Genomic DNA, 18,344 nt, shown 5'->3' with positions numbered 1-18,344 from the left:
CCTGGCACCGTCACAGGGCTCTGATCTGCTCTCAAGTCAGCTGACGCACACGCACGCACGCGCTCTCACACACATACATACACATACACACACACACGCACGACTCCACCTCGCTCGGCTCGGCGGGTGTGTAAAGAAGATCCGGTCCGTTATTCTCAAGGTTATCTCCTGCAGGAACCGCACTTTCTGGATCCTATGGGGCTTCTGATAACTGCGGTTTTTCTCTGGGCTGCCGTCGGGGGTAAGTGGGCTATTAATCACGTGCGTTCAACCGCTTCAGCACGCGTGCGTGTGCGCTCGCTAGTCGCTATGTATGAAATGACGCTACAAAATGCGAGCAGCTAAGCCGGAGAAGAGCCTCATCTGTAGCCCGTGTTACCGTTTCTACCGGCGCGTAACCGTCAATAGAGAAGGCTGCAAGAGGCGAGACCGAGCGCGTCCTAATAAGACTCTATGGGGCAGATACAAGGCGTCCTAATAAGACTCTATGGTGCAGATACAAGGCGTCCTAATAAGACTCTATGAGGCAGATACAAGGCGTCCTAATAAGACTCTATGGGGCAGATACAATGCGTCCTAAGAAGACTCTATGAGGCAGATACAAGGCGTCATAATAAGACTCTATAGGGCAGATACAAGGCGTCCTAATTAGACTCTATGGGGCAGATACAATGCGTCCTAATAAGACTCTATGGGGCAGATACAATGCGTCCTAAGAAGACTCTATGAGGCAGATACAAGGCGTCATAATAAGACTCTATAGGGCAGATACAAGGCGTCATAATAAGACTCTATGGGGCAGATACAATGCGTCCTAAGAAGACTCTATGAGGCAGATACAAGGCGTCATAATAAGACTCTATAGGGCAGATACAAGGCGTCCTAATTAGACTCTATGGGGCAGATACAATGCGTCCTAAGAAGACTCTATGGGGCAGATACAAGGTGTCATAATAAGACTCTATGGGGCAGATACAAGGTGTCCTAATAAGACTCAGATACAAGGCGTCCTAATTAGACTCTATGGGGCAGATACAATGCGTCCTAAGAAGACTCAGATACAATGCGTCCTAAGAAGACTCTATGAGGCAGATACAAGGCGTCATAATAAGACTCTATAGGGCAGATACAAGGCGTCCTAATTAGACTCTATGGGGCAGATACAATGCGTCCTAAGAAGACTCTATGGGGCAGATACAAGGTGTCATAATAAGACTCTATGGGGCAGATACAAGGCGTCCTAATAAGACTCTATGGTGCAGATACAAGGCGTCCTAATAAGACTCTATGGTGCAGATACAAGGCGTCCTAATAAGACTCTATGAGGCAGATACAAGGCGTCCTAATAAGACTCTATGGGGCAGATACAATGCGTCCTAAGAAGACTCTATGAGGCAGATACAAGGCGTCATATTAAGACTCTATAGGGCAGATACAAGGCGTCCTAATTAGACTCTATGGGGCAGATACAATGCGTCCTAATAAGACTCTATGGGGCAGATACAATGCGTCCTAAGAAGACTCTATGAGGCAGATACAAGGCGTCATAATAAGACTCTATAGGGCAGATACAAGGCGTCATAATAAGACTCTATGGGGCAGATACAATGCGTCCTAAGAAGACTCTATGAGGCAGATACAAGGCGTCATAATAAGACTCTATAGGGCAGATACAAGGCGTCCTAATTAGACTCTATGGGGCAGATACAATGCGTCCTAAGAAGACTCTATGGGGCAGATACAAGGTGTCATAATAAGACTCTATGGGGCAGATACAAGGTGTCCTAATAAGACTCAGATACAAGGCGTCCTAATTAGACTCTATGGGGCAGATACAATGCGTCCTAAGAAGACTCAGATACAATGCGTCCTAAGAAGACTCTATGAGGCAGATACAAGGCGTCATAATAAGACTCTATAGGGCAGATACAAGGCGTCCTAATTAGACTCTATGGGGCAGATACAATGCGTCCTAAGAAGACTCTATGGGGCAGATACAAGGTGTCATAATAAGACTCTATGGGGCAGATACAAGGCGTCCTAATAAGACTCTATGGTGCAGATACAAGGCGTCCTAATAAGACTCTATGGTGCAGATACAAGGCGTCCTAATAAGACTCTATGAGGCAGATACAAGGCGTCCTAATAAGACTCTATGGGGCAGATACAATGCGTCCTAAGAAGACTCTATGAGGCAGATACAAGGCGTCATATTAAGACTCTATAGGGCAGATACAAGGCGTCCTAATTAGACTCTATGGGGCAGATACAATGCGTCCTAATAAGACTCTATGGGGCAGATACAATGCGTCCTAAGAAGACTCTATGAGGCAGATACAAGGCGTCATAATAAGACTCTATAGGGCAGATACAAGGCGTCATAATAAGACTCTATGGGGCAGATACAATGCGTCCTAAGAAGACTCTATGAGGCAGATACAAGGCGTCATAATAAGACTCTATAGGGCAGATACAAGGCGTCCTAATTAGACTCTATGGGGCAGATACAATGCGTCCTAAGAAGACTCTATGGGGCAGATACAAGGTGTCATAATAAGACTCTATGGGGCAGATACAAGGTGTCCTAATAAGACTCAGATACAAGGCGTCCTAATAAGACTCTATAGGGCAGATACAAGGCGTCCTAATTAGACTCTATGGGGCAGATACAATGCGTCCTAATAAGACTCTATGGGGCAGATACAATGCATCCTAAGAAGACTCTATGAGGCAGATACAAGGCGTCATAATAAGACTCTATAGGGCAGATACAAGGCGTCATAATAAGACTCTATGGGGCAGATACAATGCGTCCTAAGAAGACTCTATGAGGCAGATACAAGGCGTCATAATAAGACTCTATAGGGCAGATACAAGGCGTCCTAATTAGACTCTATGGGGCAGATACAATGCGTCCTAAGAAGACTCTATGGGGCAGATACAAGGTGTCATAATAAGACTCTATGGGGCAGATACAAGGTGTCCTAATAAGACTCAGATACAAGGCGTCCTAATTAGACTCTATGGGGCAGATACAAGGCGTCATAATAACACTCAGATACAAGGCGTCCTAATAAGACTCTATAGGGCAGATACAAGGCGTCATAATAAGACTCTATGGGGCAGATACAAGGTGTCATAATAAGACTCTATGGGGCAGATACAAGGTGTCCTAATAAGACTCAGATACAAGGCGTCCTAATTAGACTCTATGGGGCAGATACAAGGCGTCATAATAAGACTCAGATACAAGGCGTCCTAATAAGACTCTATAGGGCAGATACAAGGTGTCATAATAAGACTCTATGGGGCAAATACAAGGCGTCCTAATAAGACTATGGGGCAGATACAATGCGTCCTAAGACTCTATAGGCCAGATACAAGGTGTCATAAGACTCTATGGGGCAAATACAAGGCGTCCTAATAAGACTCTATAGGGCAGATACAAGGCGTCCTAATTAGACTCTATGGGGCAGATACAATGCCTCCTAAGAAGACTCTATGGGGCAGATACAAGGCGTCATAATAAGACTCTATGGGGCAGATACAAGGCGTCATAATAACACTCTATAGGGCAGATACAAGGCGTCATAACAAGACTCTATAGGGCAGATACAAGGCGTCCTAATTAGACTCTATGGGGCAGATACAAGGCGTCATAATAAGACTCTATGAGGCAGATACAAGGCGTCATAATAAGACTCTATAGGGCAGATACAAGGCGTCATAATAAGACTCTATGGGGCAGATACAAGGCATCATAATAATACTCTATGGGGCAGATACAAGGCGTCATAATAAGACTCTATAGGGCAGATACAAGGCGTCCTAATAAGACTCTATGGGGCAGATACAATGCGTCCTAAGAAGACTCTATGGGGCAAATACAAGGTGTCATAATAAGACTCTATGGAGCAGATACAAGACGTCATAATAAGACTCTATGGGGCAGATACAAGGCGTCCTAATAAGACTCTATAGGGCAGATACAAGGTGTCCTAATAAGACTCTATAGGGCAGATACAAGGTGTCATAATAAGACTCTACGGGGCAAATACAAGGCGTCCTAATAAGACTCTATGGGGCAGATACAAGGCGTCCTAATAAGACTCTATAGGGCAGATACAAGGTGTCATAATAAGACTCTATGGGGCAAATACAAGGCGTCCTAATAAGACTCTATGGGGCAAATACAAGGCGTCCTAATAAGACTCTATAGGGCAGATACAAGGTGTCCTAATTAGACTCTATGGGGTAGATACAATGCGTCCTAAGAAGACTCTATGGGGCAGATACAATGCGTCCTAAGAAGACTCTATGGGGTAGATACAAGGTGTCATAATAAGACTCTATGGGGCAGATACAAGGTGTCATAATAAGACTCTATGGGGCAGATACAAGGCGTCATAATAAGACTCTATAGGGCAGATACAAGGCGTCATAATACAACTATATGGGGCAGATACAAGGCGTCCTAATTAGACTCTATAGGGCAGATACAAGGCGTCCTAATAAGACTCTATAGGCCAGATACAATGCGTCCTAAGAAGACTCTATAGGGCAGATACAAGGTGTCATAATAAGACTCTATGGGGCAAATACAAGGCGTCCTAATAAGACTCTATGGGGCAAATACAAGGCGTCCTAATAAGACTATAGGGCAGATACAATGCGTCCTAAGAAGACTCTATCGGACAGATACAATGCGTCATAATAAGATTCTATTGGACAGATACATGGTTTCATAATATTTTCTTTTGACTAAAAAACCCTATTCTATTGAAAAGCAACTGAAACACAGGTGGGTGGATTCGTGCACGTGGTTACGTGCACCGGCGGTGGTGAGAGAGCGTGTAATTGAGTTTCAGTGTATTCCACCGTCAAGTGTTGATATGAGAGGGAAGTCTGCTTCCACGGAGACGGGCGGATGTAAATAGGACAGTGAGCAGTCTGCAGTGGTGTTATAACAGCAACACAATGAGTTAACCTACTTAGAGCACAGGAGACACACCCACACCAAATACAACTGTGTAATACCAAATCTTATTGTACCTCTAAATGCTGAATCATTCCAAGATTGCTGCTCCCATCTTTCTTTTTAAATCGACATGTTTGTATTTGTTCCTCGTTTGGTCACAAATTGCAGCCCCTCAGCTGTGAGAAATAAAGGCGCCGATGAGCTTTGTGTGCCTTTAATGATCTGCTGGCAGGTAGGGGGTTGGTGACTGATTTTAGCCCTGGTGGGAAACTACCTGTGAGCCAGAGCCTTTGGGAATCTCTGCATCGCGAGGAGAGAGAGGGGAGGGGGGTGGGGGGGGGGGGTAAGCTCCTTTGCTGCGTCGCTTCTCCGAGGGAACCGTGCTTAAGGGAACTGCTCCTCCCCTCCAGTTCCTCCGTGGCGTTTGTTTGTGCAGCTTTTCTGCTGATTCAGAAATGCTAAGCGCATCGATTTGTGTTCTCAGTGGGAAGCCGGCCAGTGACCTCGCCCCTGGATGATGCAAAGGTCAGACACAAGTCCCCATTGATTTTACCCGATCATTCAGTTTATTTTTTATTTTGTTGTTATTATTTTCTAAGCAACTTTCTGTACCGTACCTCTGCAGGTTGAATGCATTATTCAGGAGACCCTGAACGAAGACGGGCCGCAACACCAGTGTGGCCCGCAGCTCGCAGGTGACATCACTCATCATCTGCTCCCCAACACTCAAAAATAAAAAGCATTTAAGCTAAATATTTTTTTTTATTTAAAAGTTTAATATATATTTTTGTCTTCTGCCTTATTGTACAAGGAAAACAGCAACTTGGGACTTGTTTGTATTCTGTCTTTTTGGTGCGTTTTGGTTGTCTTTGCTATGCTGTTATTGAAGCGTGTCGTCATTCCTGCAGAGGAACTTGACGAAGTGCAAAGACACCAGGGTCTGCTGAGGGAGCTGCAGAGGCTGGCTGACGATGGTGCGCCCAAATCCACACCCACACAAAATCCCCTTTAAGGCCTTTTTGTGAGACAGGTGAGACGCCGCGATACTAAATCTCACTGAACCCCCTGCAGAGACGGACGAGAAGCGGCGATACGGGGACAACCTGGCCGCCGACGGCGACTTTGAGCAGGAGGAGCGAGGCGTGACCTCCCCCCCCAAGGAGGACGAAGGCGACAACCGGGAGAAGATGATGGAGGAGCCGCGAGTCGGAGACAGTGGGGGGGACAAGGACGAGGAGCAAGCCAGGGAGCTTGAGGAGCTGCTGGCTGAGGAGATTACCAAGAAAGGGAAAGAGGAGAGGAACGACGAAGAGCTCAAAGAACTGCTGAAGGAGCTGAAGAAGAAGCGCTACGAGGCCGTGAAGAAGAGGGAGACCCAGAAAGACCCTGCCCCGGAGGAGGGGAAGAAGGAAAAGGAGGACAAAGTCAAGGAGGGAGACCCGGCAGAGGAGTCGCAGAAGCAGAGGATCGAGGAGAGGAGGAAGAATGAGGTGGAGCTGATGGTGGAGCGGGAGAAGGTGGAGAAGGAGCTGAAGGAGATTCTCAAAGAGCAGGAGAGCGAGAGCAAGCTGGGGCGCGAGAGGGAGCGGAAGGAGAAGCAGGAGGAGCTGGACGAACTCGTCCGGAAGATGAAACGGGCAAAGGAGGAGGAGCAGGAGACGCACGGTGGGCAGAAAGAGGACGCCGAGGGTCAGCGGACGGCGGAGGAGAAGAAGGAGGGCGAAGACGACAAGGAGCCCGGCGAGAAAGCGGAGAACGAAGTCAGGGAGAAGGAGGAGGCGGCGGCGGCCGAGGCGAAGGAGCCGCAGCAGAAGAGAGTGATGGAGAAAGCCAGCGACGAAGCCACGCAGCAGTTTGAGCGCGAGAGGTACGAGGGCGCGGATGAGGAGGGCGAAGACGGCGACGAGGAAGACGAGGGTGAATACGTCAGAGAGGACGGGGACGGGCAGGCGGAGGACGACGATGAGGAGGGTGAGGCCGAAGAAGATGAAGGAGAGGTAAAAAAAACCCCAAAAAACGACAAATCGCAGATGAATTGTTTGGTAGATGCGTGAAGGAGGCCGTCACAGCGTCTCCTGGATCACACACTCTCACATGTTCTGCCCACAGGAGCTGCTGGAGATCGAAGCCGAGTTGCGCAAAGTCGCCGCGGAGCTGAGGGAGCTTCGCAGAGGATGAGACACACACACACGCACACACACGCGCATGCACACACACACACACGCACACACACACGCGCACACACAGCAGACTGAGAACCCTTTCAGCCTGTCACAGTCACACGTTCAGCTCACCCGTTTCCCATCTCACAGCCTTCAGATCCCCACAGAAGGCCGACAGTAGAAACGTCTTCACGTCACCTGGAAAAGGCCGTCGAGAGACGCGTTTTCCCTCCTTGCGATGGGGAAAACAGAACCCCTCCTAGAAGTAAATGTGTGTACTATGATATATATATATATATTTTGTGCAATAACTGATGACTTATGTGTGTGTTCCTGCTATTTTGACTGTTAACTATTGGTATTTCTGATGTTTCTATACACAAGTCTATATTTCTCTGACATAGAGACGAAGGATAGCGTTTCTTTTGGCTCTCGCACTGTTAAAAACCAGACTGTTTGTGGCGAACCAGGGTGACACGAGGGTGTCTTCGGCGTGGGTTGGCCTCAGGATGCTACGTACTTAGAGCTTACAAGGTCTAAAAGTGTCACCCCCGGGTTCCTCAGCCAGCTTTGCACTCTTTATCTTAACAAGCCAAGGAGGAAACGAGGGAGGAGGGAGTCACTAAAAGCCATTTTGTTGTCTTTTTTCGGTAACAGCAAGCGTGCACCGTAGCGCCGAATGCTGAATGCTCAGCGGGGGGGGGTTTATTTGCGTAAATATCAGATATCAAAGTCTGTAAGCCAAGGTCGTGAGACAGCGCCCCCAAGAGGACACTGGGTGCAAGTGCACACAGTGCAGGATTCACAGGGTTAACCACCGGAGGCCCGTTTACTGCAATAACACAATAGAGACAGCACATGCGAATGCAATAATTAGTCAAATACTGAATTATTTCATGTGTTTTAATATTTTAATCAAAGTACATCATAGAGTACTCGTATAGCAGACATAATCTCTCTTTTTTCTACACAGCCAAGATTTACAAATCTTACAATGCATTTTGATCGCTGGTTGGTCAGCTTGTGTAAACACGTGAAGATAAGACACATCGCCAGGCAACACTGATGACATCATTACCGTCCATTGCAAAGATGATAATGTAGTGTAGCTTTCTTTTTTCTAGTGCAAACCTATTTCCACAAAGTATCTTACAGGCGAGCAAGAAAAATGTAGGGGAAAAAAATGGGGGGGGGGGGGGGGGTCCACTAAAGGGTATAGAGGACTTTTCGAATAACAAGGTGAAAAAATATTAAGAAAAACACTGTTTAAAATATTACTGGCCAATCACATTGCTGTATTTTGTGCCGGCTGTATCTTCTTCTACGCTTCAATCAATAAAGGGAAAGTGTATTAAACCATTATGTGTCATCTGTTTGATTTGTAAAAACAGTAAAAATCACTTGAAGGCACAAAATTATTTGTGTAATTTACAGTGGATACAGTTTCCAGTTCAAATCGTATCAAAGATTACGTATAAATAACATATTTCAACAGAAGCAAAGTCTCGGAAACGACTGTGTTTGGTCCAAAGGGAAAAGGGTTCGGCTGGTGAGACCCGGTCCAATCCACGGCGTCTCCGTTGGAGGGGGGGGGGGGGGGGGACTTAGAGGTCGACCTCTGCAGGAGACAGACCTCCTGACAGACCTCCTGCGGCCTGCATGGACTCGGGTGGATTGGCCCCCCGGGGGCCGGCAGACGCCTGCCGGTCCAACACCGACTGGATGTGGCTGAGCAGGGAGGAGAAAAACTGTGGCACCCCCTCGTAGCCTGTAGAGAGAGAGAGAGAGAGTGTGTCAATGCAGGCCGGTGCTTCTCGCCACGTGCGGCCGCCGGTGCCCGCGGCGTCGGTACCTGGGAAGATGTTGATGTCGATGGCGGTGAGGGTGTGCGTGTGAACGTCGACGATGACGTCCACGCCGAACAAGGCCATGCCGAGCCGAGCCCGCAGCTCTCGCACCAGGGCGGCCACGGCCTCGGAGCTGGGAGGAGGGAGGCCCGGCTTCTGCTCGTCCAGCTTGGGCACCGGGGGGGGGGGGGGGGGGGGGGGGGGAGACGTTTGGTCAAATGTCAAACAATTAAGTTGTGTTTTACCAATGTATTGTATTGTGTGTATTGGGACATCCATGAGAGCGAATGGGTTTTGATAAAGAATTGTCACTTACTGCTGTGAGATGAGAGTTTGACTCCGGCTTGGACACCTGATGGCTGTTAAAGAAGATGGTCTTCCTGTCTGTATGCAGAGAACCAATTCAGCAAAGGAAGTGACATAAGACAAAGAAGGAAAGGTATACATAGTCGATGGAACTATGGAAAAATAAAAAGGTAAAGTAAAGAGAATGATGGGAGGAAATGTAGTGGACAGGCAAGGTAAAGACAGATGGGGGATAGAAAGGGAATGAAAACCAAACAAGAAGAAAGTGAAGAGAAGGAGAATAAAAGTAATGGGAGGAAAGGGGAAAGAAGAGAAAATAAAATAACAAGGAAGGGAAGCGAGGGGCGGAAAAGAAAAGGACAGAAGGGGGAATAAGGGAAAGGACAAGCTTGAATGGGGATAAAATCAGAAGGACCAGAAAGTAAAGAGAAGGAACGTTGGCAAAGGGATAAAAGGAAAAGGAGGAAGGAAATAAAGTAAAAGGACAAGGAAAGGCCTGTAAATATCTAACGTATATAAAGACTGACCACAGGGACCTGAGGGGAAGTTCTTGAGCGAAGGCCTCTTCACGCAGAAGTGTTGGTCTCCCACCACAAACACCTTGTGCAGGACGGCCCCGTGGCTGACGAAGCTCTGGAGGACACAGGGAGGACGGACGTCGGCCAGTCCGTCTGCGCCGAAGATCAGAGACATCTGCAACTCACACAGACGATGCCGCCGACGTTAACAAACGGACCGAGAGCAGAAAGACCGCCTCGAGGAAGTTAAACGTCCAAGCAGAGAACCTCACCTCGTGGGAAAGCGAGCCGTGTGCCACTCTGGTTTTACAAACTAGGAGGGGGGGGGGGACAAAGGGAAAGCAACACAACATTGAGCAAATGAGACCTTAATAAAGTGACAAAGTGAAAGGCAGGTAGAGAGTGAAAACTGACTGAGAGGGAAGCTCAAGCCCTGGGTCATCAACGCCTGCTGAATGGAAGGCAGGTCACTGTCGCTGTGGATCTCCAGGTACGGAGGACTGCAGATGCACCAATCTGCAGGGGGCACCACACGACAAGAGACCCGAGGGTTGACGAAGGCATCCGCAAGCCGGAGCCGAAAAAAGCAAAACAACGCACAACCCTGCGAAAAGCCGCACTTCTACCTCTGAGGGAATCGTGCAGACGGCTCATGATCCGGTAAGAGGCAAAGCGGTCCAGGAGCCGGGTCATGGCGGGCAGAGGGTCCAGAAGAACTGTGGCCGGATGAGCCGACACGTAGCTCTGCAAACGTAGGAAGGGAACCGGGTTCTTCTGATTAACAAAACGCGCTCCTTAACGAGCGAGGAACAGAAAACCGGCATCGTTACCTGGAAGTCCGCGAGGACCCGCTGTGATTGGCTGTCGCGCTCGGCCTCCACGATGACATCGGAGAGCTTGTGGACGATGATGTCAAAGGGTCCCTGGTGCACCAGAGGTCGAGTGAGGTCGATCTGACGGACGAGAAATGACCCTTTCACACAGCACAGGTAATGTGGGTAATGTGTGCAAATGTGTGAAGACTGGTCCCACAATTAATGATGTGATCCTGCTTCGGTGTGCACGTAATGAAAAAGCCTTTACCACAAATCAAAGGTCACGAGTCACGGCAAGAAAAGCAGGTGTAACTACCAACACGGCCTGTGGCTCTGCTCCCGCGCCAGGGTTCGTCTTATTGGTCACGCCTGTGGCCCGCACGAGTCCTTTTCATGTGCACCATCAAGGGCACTAATCTACACATGTTGGGAAAAAAGCCGGCGTGGGGACCAACCAGCCGGACCCGCCGGACCCGAACGCCGCCAAGACTTGCTGCCGGCGCCCGCAGCCGTTTCCACTCACAGGTGTCGGCCATGTTGTCCGCTCAGAGAGTCGTCTCACGTTGCGACACACGCACAAAGTTCTTTTGCAGTATAAACTCCGAGTCTGTTTATGTCAACTTCTTGTTCAGGATTACCTGAATGGTGTGTTTCTCATTTTCAAGTCACCGTGGAAACATTTTTTTAAAGGGTGTCCCCTGAAAACCAGTTCCGGCGCTGCGTTGTTCGCTTCAACTGAACTCTGGACCGGGTTCACAGCCATGCAGCCCGCAGGCTGAGGGTGTCCCGTGTGCAGACGGTCACACGCCAACATGCGACGTCTGAGCTGTTACATTGTTGCCATTGTTCATGGTCACCGAGCAGATCGCAGCAGGGCGGCTGCAGGTGGCTGTGACATTGATTACTAGAGACGTGGACACCTGTACGTGACATAAGTGTGTGTGTGTGTGTGTGCCACAACCCTACTGTTTAACTGTTTAACCTCTAGCATTTAATGATTATATTGTGTCTGTTTTCTGGAATCCAGGCAAAGAAAAGCATGCGGGAGGCTACCAGCATTTTTCACGATAAGCACACACACACTTCCTCATTTTAGAGCTCAAACTCCACCTTTCCATCACGCCCCGGTTATAAATGTTCAAGAATTCATTGATTTTACGTGTAGGTGAGGAAAAACAGAACTCACCTCCACCACTTCCACTCCGTGGCCCCTGCGAAAAAGGAAAAGAAAATACTAAAATTATGTTTAAAATTGAATGGAGATGATAAAACAGGAGTCACATGAGCAGGGGGTGAGGGGGGGGGGCAGTGGATAGGGCTTGCCTCGCAGCAATATAGCTCATCAATCATTCATGCTGATAAAGAGTTGCACAACTGGGAAACACGTGATTACAGCTGGGGTGTTGGTACCACATTTAAACGCCCTCTAACTGAGAAACCTGTTGGGTAAAATACAATGAAACCCCCCCTAAGAGAACCTGAAGGGGGGGGGGAGCATTCCCTTTACCCCCACACTCTCTCTAGTCACTTTTTTAATTACAAAAAATAAATAAATTTAAGCTTCAACTTACGCACAGAAGGCAGCGAAGGCGTCCAGGTTCATCCTCCTGCGCTTCTTCTCGCTCAGGCAGAAGCCCACCCGGCGGACCGACATCTGGCGGCTGAGCCACCCGGGAGTCGGACGCGGAGAGGCGGATGTCTGGTGTCGGAGCCTCGTTGCTCTCCCTTCGGCCCTCCCCCTCGTATTTATGCCGACGCGATGTGAGCGTCTGGAAAGACGCGCGTTTCCAGTTGCACAGGTGGAACACAGAGGGGAGGGAGGGAGGAGGGAGGAGGGGGGGGGTGTCGGTCAAACTAGTAGAGTCACTTAACTTCCTTATTGCTGCCTTCCAATAGGCCGGTATCACCGCACCCCCTCCCCCCTCCGCCACCGGGAGCCATAAACCGAAAGAGAAAGTAAAATAAGTCGTATATCTGGGAAGTAGCTCCTCCATTATTCGGCCTCTCGTGTAGGTTTCGGCTGCAAATCATGCTGTTTCCCATCAACTAACCAATTAAGAGAAGAAAGAAAAAAACCCTGCGCCACTTCGGGACCATTTAAGGAAAGGTTAAGTTAACTCACCTGAGGTCACGAGGCGAGAGGAAAATGTCCCGCGGCTCGAGTCCAGGTTTCGACCGACACATCACCATATTCTCCCCGGACGGCCGCCTCTACCAAGTCGGTAAGAGCGACACACCTGTCCGCTGCACATCACTAACCACCACAGGTAACAGCTGGCCAGCTGTTGATAACAAAGCTCCATCGGCGTTGGTAGGAAGTGACTCTTCTTCCTGATTTGTGCTCAGGAACCTCAAACATTCATCTCGTGTCCTTTTCTTTGTTAGTTTCACTACGCGACGGTTCCGTTTACAGTAAAAGTGTTTGAGAGGAAACTAAACATCTCACCGAGTATCCAGATGTCCACCCTCCAAATAAGTAAGGTTGTGACCCTCTAAAACGCAGAGCTCAAGGCTTCAGAAGCAAGCTGTAGACAAGCCTTGGGGTCTTCAACGGTGAGATAAAGCAGGGCCTCCTAGGATATAAATTGCATAAAATGGTGTTTTTGGGCCTAGTGCCATGTTTTTAATGTGCAAGGTAGCCTGAGGGTGGCCGTGCCATTTATAAACCTTCCATACGACACTGAACAATTAATAACAACTTATAATTCACAGATTTATGTTTTAATTCTAACATACATATAGAAGTGTAGATGGCGCACATACTCCCACACTAGGGAGATGTCCGACCCTGATGTGTGGCTTCAATATGTTGGATTCATGTGTCATCTGTGTTTAAAGGCAATTCTGATTCTGAAGAAATTTCAATTTGTGGGGAAAATTAAAATTAAAACAGTTATTGAAATATTTTTTAAATGTTCTTATGAACCCCCGCAGTACCTCCGCGGACCCCCTGGTGAAGCCCTCTGCTGTAGGGGCTTCATCATTAGAATGGTTACGGTTATTTGGTGTTCTGTCCTTCAAATGGACCAAACACTGTTTTTGGGGAGTTCTCCGCTGATTAAACGAAGAATATCGAAACCTAAAAATAACGCGCCACCATGTCCGTGTGTCACATTCCGCTCGCCGAGCAGAATACGCCTTCAAAGCCATCTCGCAGAGTGGACTGACGTCTGTGGGGGTCCGGGGGACCGACAGCGCCGTGGTGGTCACACAAAAGAAAATACAGGTGAGACACCACACGCTAACACACACACACACACACACACACGCACACTTGGAGGATGGTGATCTGAGTTCATGTGAAGCGTGTCAGGAGTCGTGACTCCAGCTTGCTGCTGACGAACAGGACGCCAGTTCTCGCGTTACCAAGCAACGCCAGCGTCTAATCCCGTCTGTCATGGAATGCGGCGTCAGGCTCTCGCCTTGAGACACGTCAGCACGATAATAACATTTCATGTTAAGAGTCCTTGTCCTCAACCCCCCCCCCGACTGCAGGACAAGTTGCTGGACTCGTCCACCGTGACCAACATGTTCAAACTGACCCCTCGCATTGGCTGCGTGATGACTGGGCACGCCGGTATGTATCCTACATGGTACACGGGGGAGGGGTCATATTGCACGCAGGAGATGACACAGATGCGCCCCCCCCCCTCTTTCGTTTTGTCCAGGGGACAGTCGCTCCCAGGTCCACCGGGCACGGGCTGAAGCCGGAGAATGGAAATATAAGTTTGGTTACGACATCATGGCGGACATGTTGTGTCGCCGGTTGGCCGAGATCTCCCAGGTCTACACGCAGAACGCCGAGATGAGGCCCCTCGGCTGCTGTGAGTGTAAACGCCCCGTTGGCCTAATGATGACGTCGAACCTTTCCTCGCCTCCTTCTCCGACCTTCTGCTTCCCCGCAGGCATGATCATGGTGGCCATGGACCCCCAGAAGGGTCCCGTCCTGTTCAAGTGCGACCCGGCGGGCTACTACTGCGGCTTCAGAGCCACGGCGGTCGGGGCCAAACAGGCGGAGGCCAACAGCTACCTGGAGAAGAAGCTGAAGAAGAAGCCCGAGCTGACCCCCGACAGGGCCGTGCAGGTAGAGGGGGTGGGGGGGGGGGGGGGGGGGCCGTGTTCCTGAGGCTCGTGGCGCGCGTTCGAGCGTGCTCCCCTGACTCTGCGTCTCTTTTCCAGATGGCGATAACGTGTCTGTCCTCGGTCCTGTCCCTGGACTTCAAGGCCAGCGAGCTGGAGATCGGCGTGGTCACCAAGGAGAAACCTAAGTTCAGGTGACCTCAGACCTGCTGTGTAATCATTTAAAGACACAGCGTGCCTTCTTTTATGGGAAGTAATGGAACGTAATGTTTTGTTGAGTGTGCGATCAGCTGATTTGATCTTGTGATCTTGGAAGGAGCCGCCTCGTTTCTACAGACAAACCAATCACAGCGTCCACCTGTCTGCAACTATAGGCCACCGAACCCTGCACGCTGGCCCTTTAAGAGCAGACCGACACATTATCCTAGCAAAAGTTGTGCGATGGCTTTCCTCTAATGATGATGGACGGCGTCACTGGAAAAATGAATCCAATATCTTTTAGTGTTATTAAAATGCAGACAATTCCTTTTCTGTTGTTTTTCATTTTGCTCCTTTGAATAAAGGTTTATATAAAGTTATTATCTGCTTTGCATCTCTCAGCTCTGAGTCCTTAATCGTTGTTTTAGTCCACAGGGGTATTATTATACAATTTTCATGTTTTCTTCCCTGCAGGATGCTGTCGGAGGCAGAGATTGAAGCCCATCTGATCGCCATCGCAGAAAGGGAGTAAAGGTGCCGTCACAAACCTCTGACCCAGATTCATCCGAGCCTTTCATTGCTTCATAGAGGACATTTAAGCAGCAACGTTCTAAAAGTGGATCATTAATCATGCACACCTGGAGAAGAAACTCTGATTTTTAATAAAAATACATGTTTGATTTCTATTCAGTCGACGCTCATTCCAATTAGGCCTTTATTAAACCCTAATATACAGAAATAATAAATCAATGTTTCAATTTTAACACAAGCAACAAATTCTACCCCAAAATACTCTAGTTTGTATCGTTTGAAATACGAAGAATTGCGGATCCGAGTTTTTTGTAAGACTTTACCTGCTGTTATATGTACAGAATATTTGTCATACAGCTTATTTACTGTTCGTTTTCTCACAGCAGCCTTGGTGTCTCCACACTTGCAATAAAAACATCCATCAGAATCATTGTCTGCCCTTTTAAAACTAAAGTTGTAATCAAATAGAACTGAAGAGAAGACTAGAAGCCCTCTCCTTAAATATAATATAATAAGTAGTTAGTTAGTTAATAGGGTTTATTCCCCAAGGCTTGATATATCCCCTTATAAGTCCCCTTATTGAACAGCAGGGGGCGCCAGTGAGGGGACTCCGTGTGACTAGGTCCGAGCGGAGCGGCGTGATCTCTCAGGGAGAAATACAACTTAACACACCCTGGTAGGACGTGAGATGAGCAACACAGATGCAGACGTGTCCACTTGTTCTAGCGCCAGTGGCACAATAGTCGCAAAGTTTCATAATTCAAATGGCGCGATTAGAGAGGCTTTCGTCGCATTCGTTCTTCCGACTTGCAGATGATGCTGAGATACCTCACACGGCCTGTAGGTGGCAGTGTTGCGACTGTAACAGCCTCTCGAGTCATTTGAGAACAGTTTGGTTTAGTTCTGCGTGTACTTTTCTATTTGGGGAAAACCTATTTGGACTCGCAAACAGCTATACGTCTGAGTCTTCGGGGGTTATCGTGTGTCGGATGTTACGTATGTGTGTGTGTGTGTGTTTTTGTGTCCGTGTGCGTCCGTGTCCGAGTTTCAGTGACCCTCCGATCTGTGGATACGGCTCAGTGTCCTGTTCAATTACCAAATGTCACTTGCAATGCGGATGCAAAAGCATTTCTGGTTGCACGCATATTCACTCGAAACTATCGATGCAGATCATGAATTTATTTTACTTTATTACAAGTAGAAGGCGACACATTAAGGGGGTGAAAAAACTTTGCATTTACAGAATTGAAAAAGATGACATACATAGAGTCCATACAGAATATATCTACATTCCTCACCAACGGAACCTTACTTTATTCTCACTTACCTGCGAGGGATTATTTGAATTAAAGTTATCAAATAACCTCTTTGTGGATTTGTGACAGTGGAGGTAAATCTGACATTCGCCCCAAGGATTTAGGTGCTTAATTTAGGCTTACTGCACACTTAGTATCTAAGTGAGATAACACCCACGTAGACATGCATGGGGCAGTTCTGCAGTCGTGGCGTCCAAATCACAGAATGATCCCCGATTCCAAGGGAAGGAACAAAGCCGCAGGATCATCATCAAAGATCACCGCTTGTTGGCAGACACAATTAGGATTTATGCCCGAGAGGCTCGTATCGGTCTCCTTAAAGTTGCATCGATAGGCCTCTTAAGCTTAATTCTGTGTCCACTTTGAACTCACTGGGCCTTGAGAGATACACTGAGATATGAATCAAACCCGTGCACTTGTGCACGCAGAGACGAAGGCGTTTTGGTGGAAAGGCCCTTTGGAATACCACGACAGACATGCTGCACAGAGTTCCGGGCTGGGGACTCGGAGGATTCACGTCTCATGTATCTGTCTTTTCGTCCTCGTGTCTGACGACGCGTGTCCTTACGATGACCTGTAAGAAAAACAACAACAGAAAAAAAAGGAGAATCCCCGTTAGCATCGTGTGTACAATAAGAAAAAAGGGAACACGGAAGAGAGAGAACCAGACGGTTCAGAGTTGTGTCGTGTAATCTCCACGTAAGCTGCAGCAATCAGTGCGCCGCGTCATGAAGTGCATGTTGGGGGGGGTCACTTGCTAACTGTCCGTTTGCCCATTAAAACACGGCTTCCCGAAACAATTGTCACTTCAAGGGGAGTCTGAGCTGAAACTTTTCCTGCTGCTCCACCTGCACCAGCGCCAACCCTACCCGTTCACCTCCTCCTCCTCCTCCTCCTCCTCCTCCTGGTCCTACTTCCTCCCCCTGCATCACCCCCTTTTTTCTCCCTCCCCTGATAAGAAAATGCTGACCCTGTGGCTGGTGTCGCCTGGTACCGGGTCCGCCTGCCACGCTGAATGGGCCCGCGGCATCGGGTGGACCCGGGTTCAATGTGTGTGTGTGTGTGTGTGCTGGGTCACGGCGTGCGGATTAGGTGTGTGTGAGTGATTGAGGGTGACAGCGGCGCTAGCATTAGGGGCCGCGGCAGATTTCGTGGGCCTGTTTTAGACACACTAAGCTGGATTTGCCGGCAGCAGTGTGTCAGCAGTGATGCAGCCCGCCTGGACCGCCTACAGAACACACACACACAAGCACACACACACGCACAAGCACACATACACGCGCGCACAAGCTCGTGCACGTTGAGCCACGTGACCCCTGACCTTTCTACCTGCGACCGGTTCGCCGGCCCATCGTCCCGTCTCTGTATGTTCCTCCTATCCATCATGCACCAGAAACGTCAAAAAAATGCTGCATTTTTCTAGTTCCCTTTGGTGTGTTTGGGTACAACGGACCCTGGGGTGCATGCAGACTACTGCGGCACGCACTATGCACTCCCAAAGGCCGCATCCGGGCCCAGTCAGCGAAGAACCCAGAATCCTTTTGGCTGGATCGATTCGATGCAGATCAAAACGTAGCTTCCTTTTGAGAATTT

At 48.7% G+C, this 18,344-nt stretch overlaps 3 protein-coding genes across 4 annotated transcripts; 2 read left to right on the top strand and 1 right to left on the bottom strand.

Annotated features, from left to right (window-relative positions):
* Positions 1-6: 6 nt before the first annotated feature.
* Positions 7-8,025, top strand: LOC119216231 (uncharacterized). Its single transcript, XM_037468853.2, has 6 exons — positions 7-241; positions 5,463-5,503; positions 5,604-5,673; positions 5,887-5,952; positions 6,050-6,975; positions 7,088-8,025. Exons 1-6 carry the CDS (start codon positions 196-198, stop codon positions 7,154-7,156), a joined length of 1,218 nt encoding a protein of 405 aa, XP_037324750.2. The 5' UTR covers positions 7-195; the 3' UTR covers positions 7,157-8,025.
* Positions 8,026-8,311: 286 nt separating this feature from the next.
* On the bottom strand, positions 8,312-12,391 carry LOC119216237 (inositol-tetrakisphosphate 1-kinase-like). 2 transcript variants are annotated; one of them, XM_037468867.2, is made up of 10 exons: positions 12,198-12,391; positions 11,813-11,837; positions 10,642-10,764; positions 10,438-10,555; positions 10,226-10,327; positions 10,084-10,124; positions 9,821-9,986; positions 9,304-9,371; positions 8,993-9,155; positions 8,312-8,908 (listed from the first exon to the last, which is right to left on the bottom strand). In XM_037468867.2, the coding sequence occupies exons 1-10, from the start codon at positions 12,278-12,280 to the stop codon at positions 8,745-8,747; spliced, it is 1,053 nt and encodes a 350-aa protein (XP_037324764.2). In that variant the 5' UTR covers positions 12,281-12,391; the 3' UTR covers positions 8,312-8,744. The 2 variants fall into 2 exon arrangements, with proteins under 2 accessions (XP_037324764.2, XP_037324775.2); XM_037468878.2 differs by having other exon boundaries at positions 9,830-9,986.
* Positions 12,392-12,576: 185 nt separating this feature from the next.
* Positions 12,577-15,857, top strand: psma6l (proteasome 20S subunit alpha 6, like). The gene is made up of 7 exons (XM_037479340.2): positions 12,577-12,848; positions 13,758-13,852; positions 14,122-14,203; positions 14,295-14,450; positions 14,532-14,710; positions 14,806-14,900; positions 15,379-15,857. The coding sequence occupies exons 1-7, from the start codon at positions 12,773-12,775 to the stop codon at positions 15,434-15,436; spliced, it is 741 nt and encodes a 246-aa protein (XP_037335237.1). The 5' UTR covers positions 12,577-12,772; the 3' UTR covers positions 15,437-15,857.
* Positions 15,858-18,344: the final 2,487 nt, after the last annotated feature.

This window comes from Pungitius pungitius, chromosome 3 (genome assembly GCF_949316345.1).
Source record: "Pungitius pungitius chromosome 3, fPunPun2.1, whole genome shotgun sequence".
Lineage (NCBI taxonomy): Eukaryota > Metazoa > Chordata > Actinopteri > Perciformes > Gasterosteidae > Pungitius > Pungitius pungitius.
Note: the sequence above shows the minus strand (reverse complement) of the source record. Positions and strands in the feature narration are given on the sequence as shown.

Bases quoted from the DNA above. Each gene is read 5' to 3' on its own strand.
- LOC119216231 (XM_037468853.2), top strand. From the start codon at position 196: ATGGGGCTTCTGATAACTGCGGTTTTTCTCTGGGCTGCCGTCGGGG. The intron at 5,504-5,603 runs GTCAGACACAAG...GTACCTCTGCAG, and splicing joins CGCCCCTGGATGATGCAAAG to GTTGAATGCATTATTCAGGA. The intron at 5,953-6,049 runs GTGCGCCCAAAT...AACCCCCTGCAG, and splicing joins GCAGAGGCTGGCTGACGATG to AGACGGACGAGAAGCGGCGA.
- LOC119216237 (XM_037468867.2), bottom strand. From the start codon at position 12,280: ATGTCGGTCCGCCGGGTGGGCTTCTGCCTGAGCGAGAAGAAGCGCAGG. The intron at 10,125-10,225 runs GTCAGTTTTCAC...CCCCCCTCCTAG, and splicing joins GGGCTTGAGCTTCCCTCTCA to TTTGTAAAACCAGAGTGGCA. The intron at 9,156-9,303 runs GTAAGTGACAAT...CCGGTGCCCAAG, and splicing joins CAAACTCTCATCTCACAGCA to CTGGACGAGCAGAAGCCGGG.
- psma6l (XM_037479340.2), top strand. From the start codon at position 12,773: ATGTCCCGCGGCTCGAGTCCAGGTTTCGACCGACACATCACCATATTC. The intron at 14,711-14,805 runs GTAGAGGGGGTG...TCTCTTTTCCAG, and splicing joins CCCCCGACAGGGCCGTGCAG to ATGGCGATAACGTGTCTGTC. The intron at 14,901-15,378 runs GTGACCTCAGAC...TCTTCCCTGCAG, and splicing joins AAGGAGAAACCTAAGTTCAG to GATGCTGTCGGAGGCAGAGA.